General features: G+C 39.0%; 1 protein-coding gene across 1 annotated transcript in view; it reads left to right on the forward strand.

Moving 5' to 3' along the window:
- The window catches only part of rims2b (regulating synaptic membrane exocytosis 2b), a 158548-nt gene that overhangs the window by 67520 nt on the left and 76736 nt on the right, over positions 1-14292 (forward strand). The window contains exons 7-8 of the mRNA XM_084423300.1: positions 1454-2331; positions 13010-13074. Coding sequence (XP_084279426.1) covers positions 1454-2331; positions 13010-13074 — 943 coding nt within the window. The remainder of the gene's footprint in view (positions 1-1453; positions 2332-13009; positions 13075-14292) is intronic.

The raw sequence follows: 14292 nt of genomic DNA on the forward strand, positions 1-14292 counted from the left end.
AAATTTTCTCGGTGCTTCACTGATGCACAGTGCATTCTTCTCAACAAGTCACATGATTTGAAGTATCATTCGTGCCTTGAAGACAAAGAATAAGAGCTGAGTTACACGCTGAAGTTTTATTTAGGGTTTATTTAGGGTTATGGGTTTGCTCAAATCGCTAACCGCAAGTATGAGCAATAGTAAGTGATGTTTACTTTTACAATCACACCCATCCCATTGTCTCCTTTTTGAACTAGTGCTGTAGAGTAGTGGCATCTGCTGTAAGTGACACTGGCTGGCATGACATGACGTAGGTAATAAGAAAGAAAGAAAGAAAGAAAGAAAGAAAGAAAGAAAGAAAGAAAGAAAGAAAGAAAGAAAGAAAGAAAGAAAGAAAGAAAGAAAGGGAGGTAAATAAACTCAGTGTGACATAATTCCCCTCATGATTGTGGCTAGAGCCAAACTCTCTGCTCTTAAAGGTTAACCACTATGAAAGCTATGGCTCAAGGGTCTGTTATGGCAGACTGGTCCCAGGACCACCGAACCCGATCCAACTGCCCACTCTCACAGTCCCTGTGGGCTCCTCACGATGAAAGAGCTCCAGGGCAGGAACAACAGTGATGCTTGTTGACGTATGCCTGCTTAAACAAGAGAGTCCTGAAGCCAAATGGTTATCGACTCTTGGGCAGTGAACTTGAGGTGACTGTTTGCGTCAAACAGTTTAGTCTGAGGGTCTAGTAATTACGCATAGATCAGGATGGCTTGCTAGTTCCGTTTTTTTTTTTTTTTTTAATGGCAATACTTTTTTTTATGGATAAAGGGTAATTTATTCTGTGTGAGAAAAATAAGTGTGACTTTGTTTCCAAAATTAAATAATTGGCTGTATTGTAATTGTAATGAAGAAGAAAAAAATCATTGAAAAATATTTATTTTGTATTTATCTCTCTAATTGTATACCCTCTGGAGTTATCTGGTTTTCTGCCTATTTGAGTAATATTAGATGTTGCAACCTGAGAAACATTTCCCAATGAAACATTTCCCCACAAAACTGTATGTAGATGTATTTTTTACTGTTAAAAATTGAGGCTGCCCATATAATAAAATAATCATGATTATTCTCATGATTTCTGACCAGTCTTTAGCATCCTGCACCATGAACAACCTGAGAACCTGTTCCAGGTTTTACATCCAGCTGTTTTTGAACACAAGAATGCATCCTATGTGAAACAGGTCTGAACTGTCTTGGGAATTACCCTAAATCAGAGTAATATACAGGGCTTCAGTTGTTCAGACAACTCACCCTCTAGTTAATTTTTAAAGTATGTAGTTTTACACATCTCTTATCTGAATTGCTTGAAGAGAAAAGGAGGTGCCCAAAGCTCATTTGTGATTGTCTACATTTGTTTATTTGCTTTAGACTTGCCTCACTGTATTGACCAGTCACACTGACATTATTTTCTTTTTCCATTCTTAGAAACAGAAGCCCATCAGCATCCAGAGACCCAAACGCGGCATATAACCAAAGGGAGGGGGAAGGAGGATTGCAGTATGCCCCGCCTGAAGGTGGCATGCCTCGCTCTCCGTCCGACTACGGACGTGATCCTGGCCGTTCGCCAAGGAGTTCAAGAATGTACAACGAGGTGGGAGATTATCGAGACAGTCGAGGACGCTGGCACTCGCAAGGCCAGCGTTTGGACGGCCAGTTAGACGACTATGAACTCCAGAGGCGCCGTGAGGAGGAATACCAGGCCCGTTACCGCAGTGACCCCAACCTGGCGCGCTACCCGGTCAAACCCCAGCCCTACGAGGAGCAGATGCGCATCCACGCCCAGGTGTCACGGGCACGGCATGAGCGGCGCCATAGTGACGTCTCACTTGCTTATACAGAACTTGACGAGCCTCTGCATGGCCCCGGTATGCGGAAGTCGCGCCTCCCTCTATTGGGAGGTCCAAGTCAACTCTCATATTCTGAGGACAGGAGCTCACCGGGACATCGGATGTCGAATCATAGCCCACCAACACCACACCGCAGCCCTGTGCTGGGTGAAAGCCGGCGAGGACTGGCGGAGCCAACAAGGAAACCCATACCCCAACAGCACCACTTGGACCCTAGCTCAGCTATGCGCAGGAACAATCGGGACAAAATGGATAGCATGCTGCGAAATGACTCCCTAAGCTCAGACCAATCCGAATCGGTTCGGCCTCCTCCACCTCGACCCAACCGAAGCAAACGCCTTGGCAAGCTCAGAACCATGGGCAGCTTCAGCAGCTCGGAGGAGGAGTTGGCCACCACGCCAGAGTACACCAGCTGTGAGGATGTGGAGCTGGAAAGTGAGTCCATCAGTGAAAAAGGTAAACGCTGCTGGCTGAAAATGAAAATGAAATAATTTCATTGTTGATTAATAACATTTGCAGTGTTTCAGTTAGAAAAGTAATCTCAGATGTGACTCCTGTTATATCAGTTGCCTAGAAAGAGCTGCACCTTCATGGTTGACCTTCATGGTGCTCCAGAGCTGATGGTGGCAGCAGAGAGTTTAATGATGTTGTATAGATTGTTTAGGGAGACAAATAAAAGCTAGTGAAACAAAGGCTGCTTCTGAAATCGCATACTTCTCCTCTATATAGTAGGCGAAAAACAAAAGAAGTATGTTCAAATTCACAGTACTCATAAAAGAGTCGGCAAAAAGTACCCGGATTACCTATTTCTTCCGGCGAGATTCTGAAGTGTGCATACGATGGACACTTTACTATCCCATGAGGCCACGGTAGAGGATTCATGAGTGGTGGAGAAGCGACTTAACAGATGCTGGTAGGTCACATAATAATGACAACATGGTGAATGTATACATTCATACTACACATACTATATAGAACATACTTTTTTAGCGGTTGTGAATTACTTATTCAAAATAAGAACCTACTCAAGAGATTATGCGATTTTGGACAGCCATAGGCTGCATCCAAAACCTGAAAAAGTATGCCTTCCTAAGTGTTGGAAGGAAACAAGGCAATCCTGAAGCCAATGATTCTGCCACATTCTGTCTGCTGAAATACCTTAATCCAATGGATTTTTGAAGGTAGCATAGATGTATTCTTTGTTGCCCATATACAATTAGCCTGTGCTGAAAGTTGTGGTTGGTGGTCAGTTTGTGTGTAAATGTATGAGTTTGAATGTCATTCAACTTTTGATTTCAGTTCTAGCGCGAAATTAGTATTATAGTAATTAAATATGTGCTTAGTTATCACCAAAGCTTGCTCTGTTTTGTTGTAGATGATTAGACTGTTCTGCTTCCTCAGAACTCCTGTCTGAAATCGGTTTTGTGAGATACCTTTGTGTGAAAACACTGCTGTGAAGTCATTGCCTGATAGTGTAGAGGCAACAAGTCAGCTGCCTAAGCTTTTGGACGCATCCATAAACATACAATTACTTAGTGCACCTTAAAGGAATCAACAGTCAGATGATTTGGCATCCTAGATATTAAATTATTTTGGTTACATTTTGGTTCTTCTTGGTTTTCCTTCTTCAGTGAAAGTCAGTTTTGTCTGATGAATTAGTTGATGAATCGTTGCATGTTTTTTGTTGTGGTTTTTTTCAGTTGTGCTTGATGCAATTGCAATTGTAGAATTAAAGGGATAGTTCCCCCAAAAATGAAAATTCTGTCATCATTTACTCACCCATCAAGTTTTTCTTAACCTGTATGAGTTTCTTGGAATGTTGGTAAGAAAACGGTGTTTTTTCTCATACTATGGAAGTCAATGAGGACCAGAAATGGTTTGGTTACCTACATTCTTCAAAATATCTTTGTTTGTGTTCAACAGAAGAAAAAAACTCATAAAGGTTTAGAACAACTTGAAGGCGAGTAAATGATGACATAATTTTCATAATGTTTGGGTGAACTATCCCTTTAAATGGGTTGTTAAAAGCCAGTGTTGTTCATTAACTAGATTGTAGTAGTAAACTTTTCTGCCAAAATGTCATGCTTAATGCATTTTTAATTTAACGAACAATAATTAAACCTTTAATACTGTATGGCTATACCATAACAGACTTGGGTGTGATTGTGAATGTGATGTTTTGTAACGGTTAGTGATGTTCATTTCATTTTTTTCCCCTAATCGGCAACCAAAGCTTGTTAACCGATCCTTAACTGTTAAATGACAAGATTATGTTAGATTAGAAATAAATTAAACTAGAATAAATAAGTGTCTGTGACCCATTAAAAATAACTAAATCTGTTTTCCAGGGGTTTAGTTTTACATGCGCAAATATTCACTCATCGTCACATCACACACCTGCAGCTCTTCTGTAAACGAAAAAATAAATAAAATTATATATATATATAAAAGGAATAAATGCGCGAAATGTTTCACTTAAATCATTACGAGATTAACAAAACAAAAGAAAAAAATTTGCAAGTAGTAGGCTATATGGTGCTAAACAAGTTACTGGAAAATAAACCGTGACCGCAGAATGCGGCATCCTGTTTGTTTTCTTTATTTTAAAAAAGTACAATGATACAAAGTACAAATAAAACTAAACCCTTTACAGTTTCAAATGATGACTTCCACTTATGACCATAAATGACGGAGTGTATTAAGTTGTTTCCTCCGTTATAAAGAAACAATTCAAGTGATCGCCTCACGCGCACACACAATATATCAGTTCTAGCATTGCTACCTTGAAATCTTTGTTTTTTGACGTAACTGTAACGAATTACAGTTACCAATTTTTTGTATCCTGATTACGTAACGCTGTTACATGTATTCCATTACTTCCCAACCCCGGTGCCGAATGAGCGAGGTTGTCTACGTGAGCCCAACACTGGTTTCTGTTTCAGTTTCACTTTAAATGAATTAGTTTTGCCTTGATGTTTATATAGCTATTTATTTATTTATTTTTCATTCTTGTTCTGTTCTGAAACCGTTAAATTTAAAGGGTCGTTTACCCAAAAATGAAATTTCTGTCATTAATCACTCACCCTCATGGCGTTCCAAACCCGTAAGACCTTCATTCATCTTCGGAACACAAATGAAGATATTTTTGATGAAATCTGAGAGTTTTCTGTACCAGCCATAGGGAGCAACGTCATTGCAACTTTCAAGGCCCAGAAAGGTAATAAAGACATCGTTAAAATAGTCCATGACTACTGTGGTTCAACCTTAATGTTATGAAGCGACGAGAATACTTTTTTTATGCAAAAAACAAACAAAAATGACTTTATTCAACAATCTCTTCTCTTCCATGTCAGTTGTATTAAACACAATGCAGTGCTTCCAGCTTCTACGTCAGAACACTGGCTCCTTATTTTAAAAGATTTTTTTAAAAATCCTGAAAAAGCACTTTTTAAACTGTTTAACCGACAGTATTAATCTGTCAAAATTCTGTCGGTTACCGGTTAACCAGTAAATTATGACTGGTTATAATTGCGTCCCTAGTAACGTAATCCCTGAGTGACATTCTTATCACATGGGATGTCAAGTTGAAGTGTAAAGACTTGCTAGGATGTTGCATTGACCTCAGATTCTCTTGGTAAATCTCTTTTAGTTTTAATTTCTGTGCTTTAGAGTTGTTGAGATCAGTTGTGACAAGCAATTTATTCTGTGACCTCTCCCCTTTAAATTCAGTTTAAAACTGCACTTAAGATAAAGGAGAATCCACTGAAACTGGCAATTACATGGGGTGAGTCACATGACTAGGGTTTTAAACCATGGAGGCTGTTTCATATTATATAGGCAGGTTTAATTATGTAATGCAAGCCGGGCTGAAGATACTATTGTGTTTGTGTGAATGGGAATGATGTGAAGAGCTTCAGTGGACACAGTCATTAAGTTGATTCCCGTTACAATATGAATTTATACAGCTTTTTCTACAGGACAGTTAAAGTGAGTATTTTACTATGACCTCAAATGACCTGATGATGTAATGTCCTGTAGATCTGACAAAGAATTAAGAGCAATCATTGATGTTTCTTTTAGGGATGCACCGATACCACTTTTTCCAGAACAAGTCCGATACCGATACTGTCATTTTTGGTACTCGCTGATATCGATACCGTAACCGATACCTGTATTTTCACTGCATTTGTAATTTTTAAATGTATTGGTAGAAACCAAAACAATATAAATCACATTAGTTGGCTAACTTATTTGGCTAAGTTAACTTAGTTGGCTAAGTTATTTTCATGCTTAATTAAGCCTGCTAAAATGCATTGTATGAGCTTCTGTTACTTTCAGTGTTTAAATTGCTCTATCATATTTGATCTTTCATTTAATAGTACATCACATATTTAGAGCTGCTCCAGAAGGGCTCAGTGCTGAGGATTGGGTCAGTGGTACAAATGTTTAGACACAAGTGAAATATCACTTATTTATTCCAATTTTGAGACTACACCAAAAACGAATCAATCAAATGTGAAAAAAAACACTGCATATTCATTACTATATAAATTAAATATAGATGGATGTTTTTGTAAAGTTACAAAATGTAGCCTATTTAGTCAAGAGCAGTGAGTCATTTATTTGTCCTTTGTTTGAACATTAAAACACAGCAGCAGGTTTATTAGACTGCTGCCCCTTTAAGACCGAACGCACGGACCCCATTTGAATATAATCTCTATGTTGACTTGAGATATAATATAACCGACTTTGTTTACTTTGATACTCGCCAAGACAGACGTTTTTACATAATTTTGTGTGAATTCGTACGTACAAGCGCAAGACTTGAAAGACAATTCAATTCAGTATTTGCGCGCTGTCTGATACGTTGGTTTTCGGGGCGCGCGCTTTGGATGTTTGTATTCATGGAACTTCTTGCATTCAACAGAAGTGCGCTCTCTCTCTCTCTCTCTCTCTCTCTCTCTCTCTCTCTCTCTCTCTCTCTCTCTCTCTCTCTCTCTCTCTCTCTCGTTAACGTTAATAAGCTACATGCCTCGTTTTACTTTCTTTGCCATTGACATCCGACTGAACTACCAATCTTTCCACTAATGTCTGTGAAAAGGGATGCGCTCAATTCACAGCCTTCTTTTTGATCCCCATTATATTCTCTGTTGTCAGTGTTTCTTTGTCTGGACACAAACACTGTACACATGCTGTCTGGTATCGGTTGTTGGTATCGGAGCATTTTTACGAGTACAAGTAAGTACATGAGCTCAGTATCGGGCCGATACCGTAGTTTCTTTATCAGTGTCATCTAGGGTAGCCATTTCCATAACACCAAAAACGAGGACACTTTGCGGCATTTAGTGAGGCAAGAATAATAGCATAGGACTCTGGTGTACTTGCAACTACAATACAATTTTGTCCATCATATCGATGGCATCATGATACAGTGAATCTGAAATAGTCTATTCATTGCCAGACAATTTGATCTACGATATATCTTGATGTAGACCTATGTGTAACAGAAGAGGCAAAAAAGTGTTTGTTCACAGTATTTGTATTTATTCAAGACATTGTGATGTCTGTTTCAAAAACTGACCACTGAGATGAACCTGTCTTGAAAAGTGCACAGTGCCAGAAAACATAACATTTACGTAACATAACACAGAAATACATAAATAAACAAATAATGAATGCGAAAAATTAATAAATACACATTTCAGTTCTTAACAAAGAAGTTCACCCTCTGCAGCAGCTCAGGCGACAACAGCACCTCTAGGGTCATCATGGACAAATTTGTGCTCTTTTGTCCATTCCGGATTAAATGAGGTCTGATGTTTCAGCATCTTAACGTTATGATATGACGTAGCCTGCACGTTTACTCCATGTCGTGGAGGCTTGTTTACATTTTTAACCAATGATATATCAGATATATATTTGACAGCGCTTTCAGCCAATCATTTGTTTGACCAGAGATCTTACGGCATTAGACGCTATGCTGCTGCGCCCCAATAAAGATTCTAGAGCGGGTTTTTTTAGGCCGATTCAGCGTAACTCCAAAATGGAGGACAAATGAGTGTCCGGCTTGAGGCTGCACCGGACGCCGGACAGGGGGCTTAAAAGCCGGACTGTCTGGCCAAAATCCGGACGTATGGCCACCCTAATGTCATCACCACAGGTTAGATATAAATCTGTAAATAGCCAAACAGACAGTCATATCTTTGTTCTAGTTCATTGGGTGAATCCATTGGTTAAAAAAATCCAGGCCTGGTTAGTGCTGGTGAAGTTGGTCGACCAGCTCACCTAATTCACATCCTGGAGAGCAGCAAACCAGCAATCAGCATTCCATTCCTAAGCATGCAAAACATACAGTACTTTATACTGGTGTTTTTTAGGAGTGCAACTTACTAGTACATCCTGACAAGTATATGAGCTAATGTGAATCTTAGAATCTTTAAATTGTTGAATTATTAAAATGCATCACCAAATTGCCTTTTTCAGCCGTGCACATCATGTTTCTTCAATAGTCATACTGACAGGGTTTCAAAACTGAGGGTTTCAAAAAAGGGTTCAAACTGAGTCTCCTCAGCACTGCACATTATGGATATTTTCTTTATTTAAAGGTGCTCTAAGCGATGTCACGCGTTTTTTAGGCCAAATTTTTTTTGGCTCCACAAACGGCAAGAAAAACAAACTGGCCCAGCCTTGGCCACGAAACATAACAAACAGTGTTCCAGCCAATAACCGACAAGAATGATTTGGTGGTGGGGGTTGGGGGGTTAGTGCGCGTGCACATGAAGGGGGGTGTGGGGAGTGGAGGAGAGAGAAGCATGAAGAGGGAAGTTAGCTAGAGGAGAGATGTCCTAGACAACGACAACGACTAACGTTAAAAATGTATATTCTTGAGAATTTTGATATGGCCGACACACGACCAAAGAGACGACGTTCAACAACGACGTTTTGGAAGAAGGACCCTTATGCTTGGGAAGGCTCTGATGGAGCATTTAACAGAAAGAGATGCATAAATGGGGTTGCACATCAGACACGTCTGGTGAATGGAACAGTGCTTTCTAAAATTCTAAAGCATTATTTTCTATAGAATTTATGTGCACTTCATTTGAATGTACTCAATAGCAGTGACTCCAGAAACCTGCTGCACCACATAGTTTTAAAATTAAATTTATATTTAAATGTATGCATTATATTTGATAAAAATTGTTGTTAATGGACATACCTACTTTACCTTAGTCTGGGACATACATTGTGCATAGACATTTTTTAATTTTTCAGTAACAAGTAATTTTTTTAATTAATTTTTTGTGGTCTGCCAGCTTGAAACATGTCAAAAGGGAAAAATCATAATATACATGACCCTTTTCAGTATTTCAGTTTCCGTTGCATCATTATTTTCATACAGCTCATCATTGCCTCTGCCCTGTGTTTCTGGCCCCTACCATAAAAGCTCTGATGTTGTCAGGGTCACAATTAGCTCAATTGGATAAGCCTCTTTGCACAGGAGCAGTCTCGAGAGAGAGCTCCCCAGAGCCTTTCCTCCATCTGCAGAGGTAGGGAGAGGGAGTTCCAGCAGCTTTGCGGTGGAGGGCACTTGTAGAGGGTCACTTCCATGTCAAAGTCAGAAAGTGAAATTGCAACAGTGCATATGTAGTGGTCACATCACAGCTACTTAATGCACTCAAGAGACTACAGTGGAGCAGAATTTTAAAGAACGTCCCAAAGACACACTTGCTTCCACCTTCAACCACACTCATTCTTTGTCTCTCTGTTTCAGTCTGCTATCTAATGGCTAGTTCACACCTCCCCAACAAACACCAACAAACTCCAAATCCCAACGGTTGTTTGGTTTTGTTGGATTAGTGTGATAACCATGTTGGTGTTTCTTGAGGCCATGACTGTTTCCCAAAATTCTCAATCCAACAGCCAACTTTAAACTCTAGAGTTGCCACAAATCTAGCAGACATCCAATCACTCTCTTCTGACCTCATAAGCGTGGCACACCTCTTGACTGTAGACAGGAAGGAGCTTGATCTCTGACAAGCTTATCCTTCCATCGGGTGCCATTGGACACACGTCAATCAGTCAGTGACAACCCAACCTGATTGGTTCAAAGTATTCAATTCCCTCCCCATCTGTGAAAAGAGAAAAGGATTTGGTCAAAGTAGCAAACTGGTGGAGGCGCACACCGAGACGCTACGCTGTCTGAAGCCAGGGAAAATGGTGGTAAGTTGATATTTTAATGAATGGGGATGACTCTGCTGCCATGTGCTTTGGAGTATTCCTCAGTCTCAAATGAGTGGATACTTCTTACTAACTTATTTGTTCTCTCTGAACTGTCACTTTCATGTAAAACCCCCAACTAGAAGGTTGGAAAATCTTAAGGAAAGGAATGGGACTATTGGTTCTGTGCAGATGATTGAGGCCAATGCTTGCTGCTAAGGAGTCAAGAGCGAGCTGTAGGGGTTCTCTGAGTCAGAGATCAGCCCAGCAAACTCAGGGAAACAGTCTGTAGTGATGCAGGGACTATGTAGGGCAGGGTGTTTGAGCTGGCTTACAAGAATAACAGTAAGCTCATTATTCTAAGGCATGAACTCCATCTCAGTGCAAGGAGAGAGAGAGGGAAAGAACTACACAGTGAGAGACCATTAAAAAATGGCAAACGTTGTGGTGTGACATCTTCCTTGAAGAGGATTTGCCAGATCTTTGAGTACTGACCCAAGCGTGACTTGAAGAGCTGCATTTGAGTTCTGGTGGACGTGGTTGAGTAAATCAGCTTTGTGGAACTTTAACTTGCCAAGATTTGGAAGAGGTGGTGTAGCAAAGACGGATTATCAACAATATATTGTGACTACACAGAACAGATTATTTTTTCCTGAAGACGTTGGGGACGGTCTACACATGATGTGACTGATGGCAAATGCTTCTGGTTTGTGAGGCATGGTGTATGTTAAAGCAGAAGTAATGTCTACTGAAGTAAGCTTTTACAATGCTCATTCTTTTCATGGTATAATACAGATATCACTGTTTGTTGGCTGGGAAATTGGGAGCAGGATGATGCAATGTTAGCGGCAGTAATCAGACTTTTGCAATATTATGTTTCTATGCTGTGTGGTAGGATACAGGTTTTTTCCCCCACATTTATTATAGTGCTGTTGTAATATTGCACTGAATTTAGCTGTTAAAGTTATTGATGCATAATGGCCATATTTTTCATCTTTAAACTACAGCTTGGTTTCTTAATCAAAGATACTGTTTCTTCTGTACTGACGGTACAGTCACAGGTAAATAACTATTTTGCACATTTCAAGTGAATCCTGTGATTATGGTTTACATAAATGAATCCAGTCCAGTTTTGTTTTGTACTGGTAAGAAGGTATCAGTACAATAATACTTGAGATGATTCAGATAATTATTCTTCTAGGCATAATGACACGATAGAAATGTTACAGTTGGAAAACTTTACTTTTAAAAGTAATGCTTATGTTACAATAACTACTTGTGTTCCAATGATAATGCAAGGAGAATATTTGTTAATTTATTCATATTTGCTTGATGTAGGCTATAATATGTTAAATATATCTGATTATCAAAATATAACATCACAACAAAGTAGTATGCATTTTATGGTATTATGTAGTCTACATTATGCAACAGCAAAGGGCAATATCAGTTTGTGTTTTAAATGTCATTTAAGCACTTGATTTTAATGTCTGTGTGTAACCAACCAGATCAAGATTTCTTAACTAAAAACTGAAATGCTGCTGTCTAGATATATAGGAGTCAGAAGATTTACTTCAGTGGAAAACTAACTGTCAGATGTTAAGCTAAGAAGCTGATAGAAGCTGTCTTTTTTTCTTCTTTTTTTTTGGTGTTTTGGTTTATGCTTTTATGTAACACTATACACCTTTGAATATCTGTATTTGTTGTTTATTTACATTTCCTTTTTTGAAAAGTTAAATGTGTGTATAAAGAAAAGTAGTATTGATTACTAATATGCTAATTTAAAGGGATAATTGTCTTAAAAATTTATATTATGTCATCATTTAGACTAGTCACCCTCATGTTGTTCTGGTCCTGTATGACTTCCAGTCTTGTGTAGAATGCCAAAAAATATTTTTTTAAAGATTAATTACAATGAATGGGGACCATAAAAGGCCAATAAAAGTAGTCCGTATGACTTGTGCATCATATTCCAAGTCATACGATAGCTTTGTATAAGCACCAGACCCAAGTTTTCATTGATAATCTTCAAATCCAGTGAGTTCTTAATCACTGCAACCAAATCATTGAGTCTGTGAGTTTAACTCTTGATTTTATCATTCCAATTAATTAATAAATGAATTGTGGTTTATTTTTGAACAAGGATGGGCACATCGATACTGCAGTATCGATATATCAAGCTAGTTCTTTGGTATAAAATCTGAATAAAAATTACATTAATGCAAAACGTGTGTTTCTGCATCACTTTCAGACATTTCAGTTCTTTTTTTAAAGTTTGTGTTAAAACACCCCTGATATATATAGCTGGCCTGTGTCACATGACTGTAAGAAGTGGGCAAACATCCACTCACACTCACTTCCCCATTAAACTGAGAGAGATGGAGAGAATGACAGAAAGGAAACATAGCATGGTGTGGTGCTACTTTTTACCTGTAGAAAATAAATTATTTTATTCATATTTATGTTAGAATAAGTTACTTTATTTAATCATAATATTTCTGTAAAATAGATTTATTTATTGGTATTTGGTACACACATTTTTGTGCCATGTAGATGATGTGATTTGCCTTTAAGCATAATGATAGATAGATAGATCTATCATTGCGATTTCTATCACAAATGTTCTTTTTGAAACTTAGATTTATTCCCCATGCATTGTAATTGCATGAAACAAAAAATGGCTTGTAGATTCTTTAAAATATCTCTTTTTGTGTTTCAAGGAAGAAAGAATGTTATAGAGGTGTGGATAGACATGAGGGTGAGAAAGTGATGACAGAAGTTTAATTTTTGTTGAACTATTCCTTTAAGAGAGCTGTAAGAATGTGAAAGTGTGCGAGTAAATGAATGTTGTACATTTGACTATATAAGTTTTTTCTTGTTTATACAAGTGTGTGTCCTCTCACTGTGCTGTCCTCAGGAGATATGGATGGTCACTGGTGGGACCATGCGTCTTGGCATAGCGAGGCCGCCTCAATGTCTATGGTGAGGCTTCTGACCCTCTCACCCCATTTCCCCTCGTTTAATTCACCTCTGCATGTTTTGTTTCTTCTCCTTTTTTATATCATCCATAACTTTTAGGCAACATTCAAAGGGGGAAAAGAAAAACAAATGAGCAGGCATATTTTTTGGACGCCAGTTATGCCCTGTCTGAGAGGCAAAAGACAGTGGTGCGATTTTGGGAGCGCTCCCACGACGAAGACGTGGAGTGGTGCGAGCCGCAGGTCAAAGATTCAGGGGTTGACACGTGCAGTAGCACCACGCTAAACGAGGAGCATAGCCATAGCGACAAGGTACTGAGACGACACTTCCTGTGACTGACCTGCTCGACACACTCACTGTCTGTTTCCAGCCCTAGAGGGTTTTCTACTCTAACCGTGCCTCTCAGGAGAGAGGCGAACCCTCTTGTTTGCTTGGCTCCACTGTCTTCTGGCTGCAAAGTCGTAGCGCATCCTAACACACAGAAAGATGAATGACAAACTTCCTGGCACTGTGTGCTCCATATGCTGCATGCTTCTCGATGCGGACAGACGCTCCATTCTGATTGCAAACCTGTTTTTCCTCACTTCATGTTACCTTCTCACACTGTTTCCTCCTTTGGGATTTTCCTGACATGATTTTTTCCACACAATCCTTCAGTCTCAGCTTAAACACAGGGATAGACTAGTGTGGGAATCAATCTTGCACTAAGCAGTTGTTTTTCTTTTCCCCTTTTCACTGTCTCATTCTTCATGCTGCCCTTTCCTGTCCTGTCTTTTGTTTTTGTTTGTTCCCCATGTCTTTCACAGTAGTGAATAGAAGTAGCTTGCTACATCCATACAGCTTGAGGGTGTGAGAGCAGTTTACTTTTCTTTTGGTTAATGGATTGATCTTGATCAGTGATTCTCAACTGGTTTTGCTTCATCTGGTTCAAAAATGTCTTTTTTTTTTTAACACAATGCATCAGATTTACTATCAGTTTGCGCCAACGCAAACCCTCTTTTGGCGTTAAACTACTGTCAGGATTTACTAAAGACACGCAGTGAAAAATTAGTGCTAAAAAGCTGTGGACAGGGTTATTTTTGCGGCTGACCTTATTGCATATGCATTTGTAGGGATTTATGGGAAGAGAGTATTTAAATGAATCATGCGAGGTGATTTACTAAGGTTTGCACTAGTCAATTTACTGTTATTTGCACCATTATTTAACGCCCAAAAAAGCTT

Source organism: Rutilus rutilus, assembly GCF_951802725.1.
Source record: "Rutilus rutilus genome assembly, chromosome: 11".
Taxonomy (NCBI): domain Eukaryota; kingdom Metazoa; phylum Chordata; class Actinopteri; order Cypriniformes; family Leuciscidae; genus Rutilus; species Rutilus rutilus.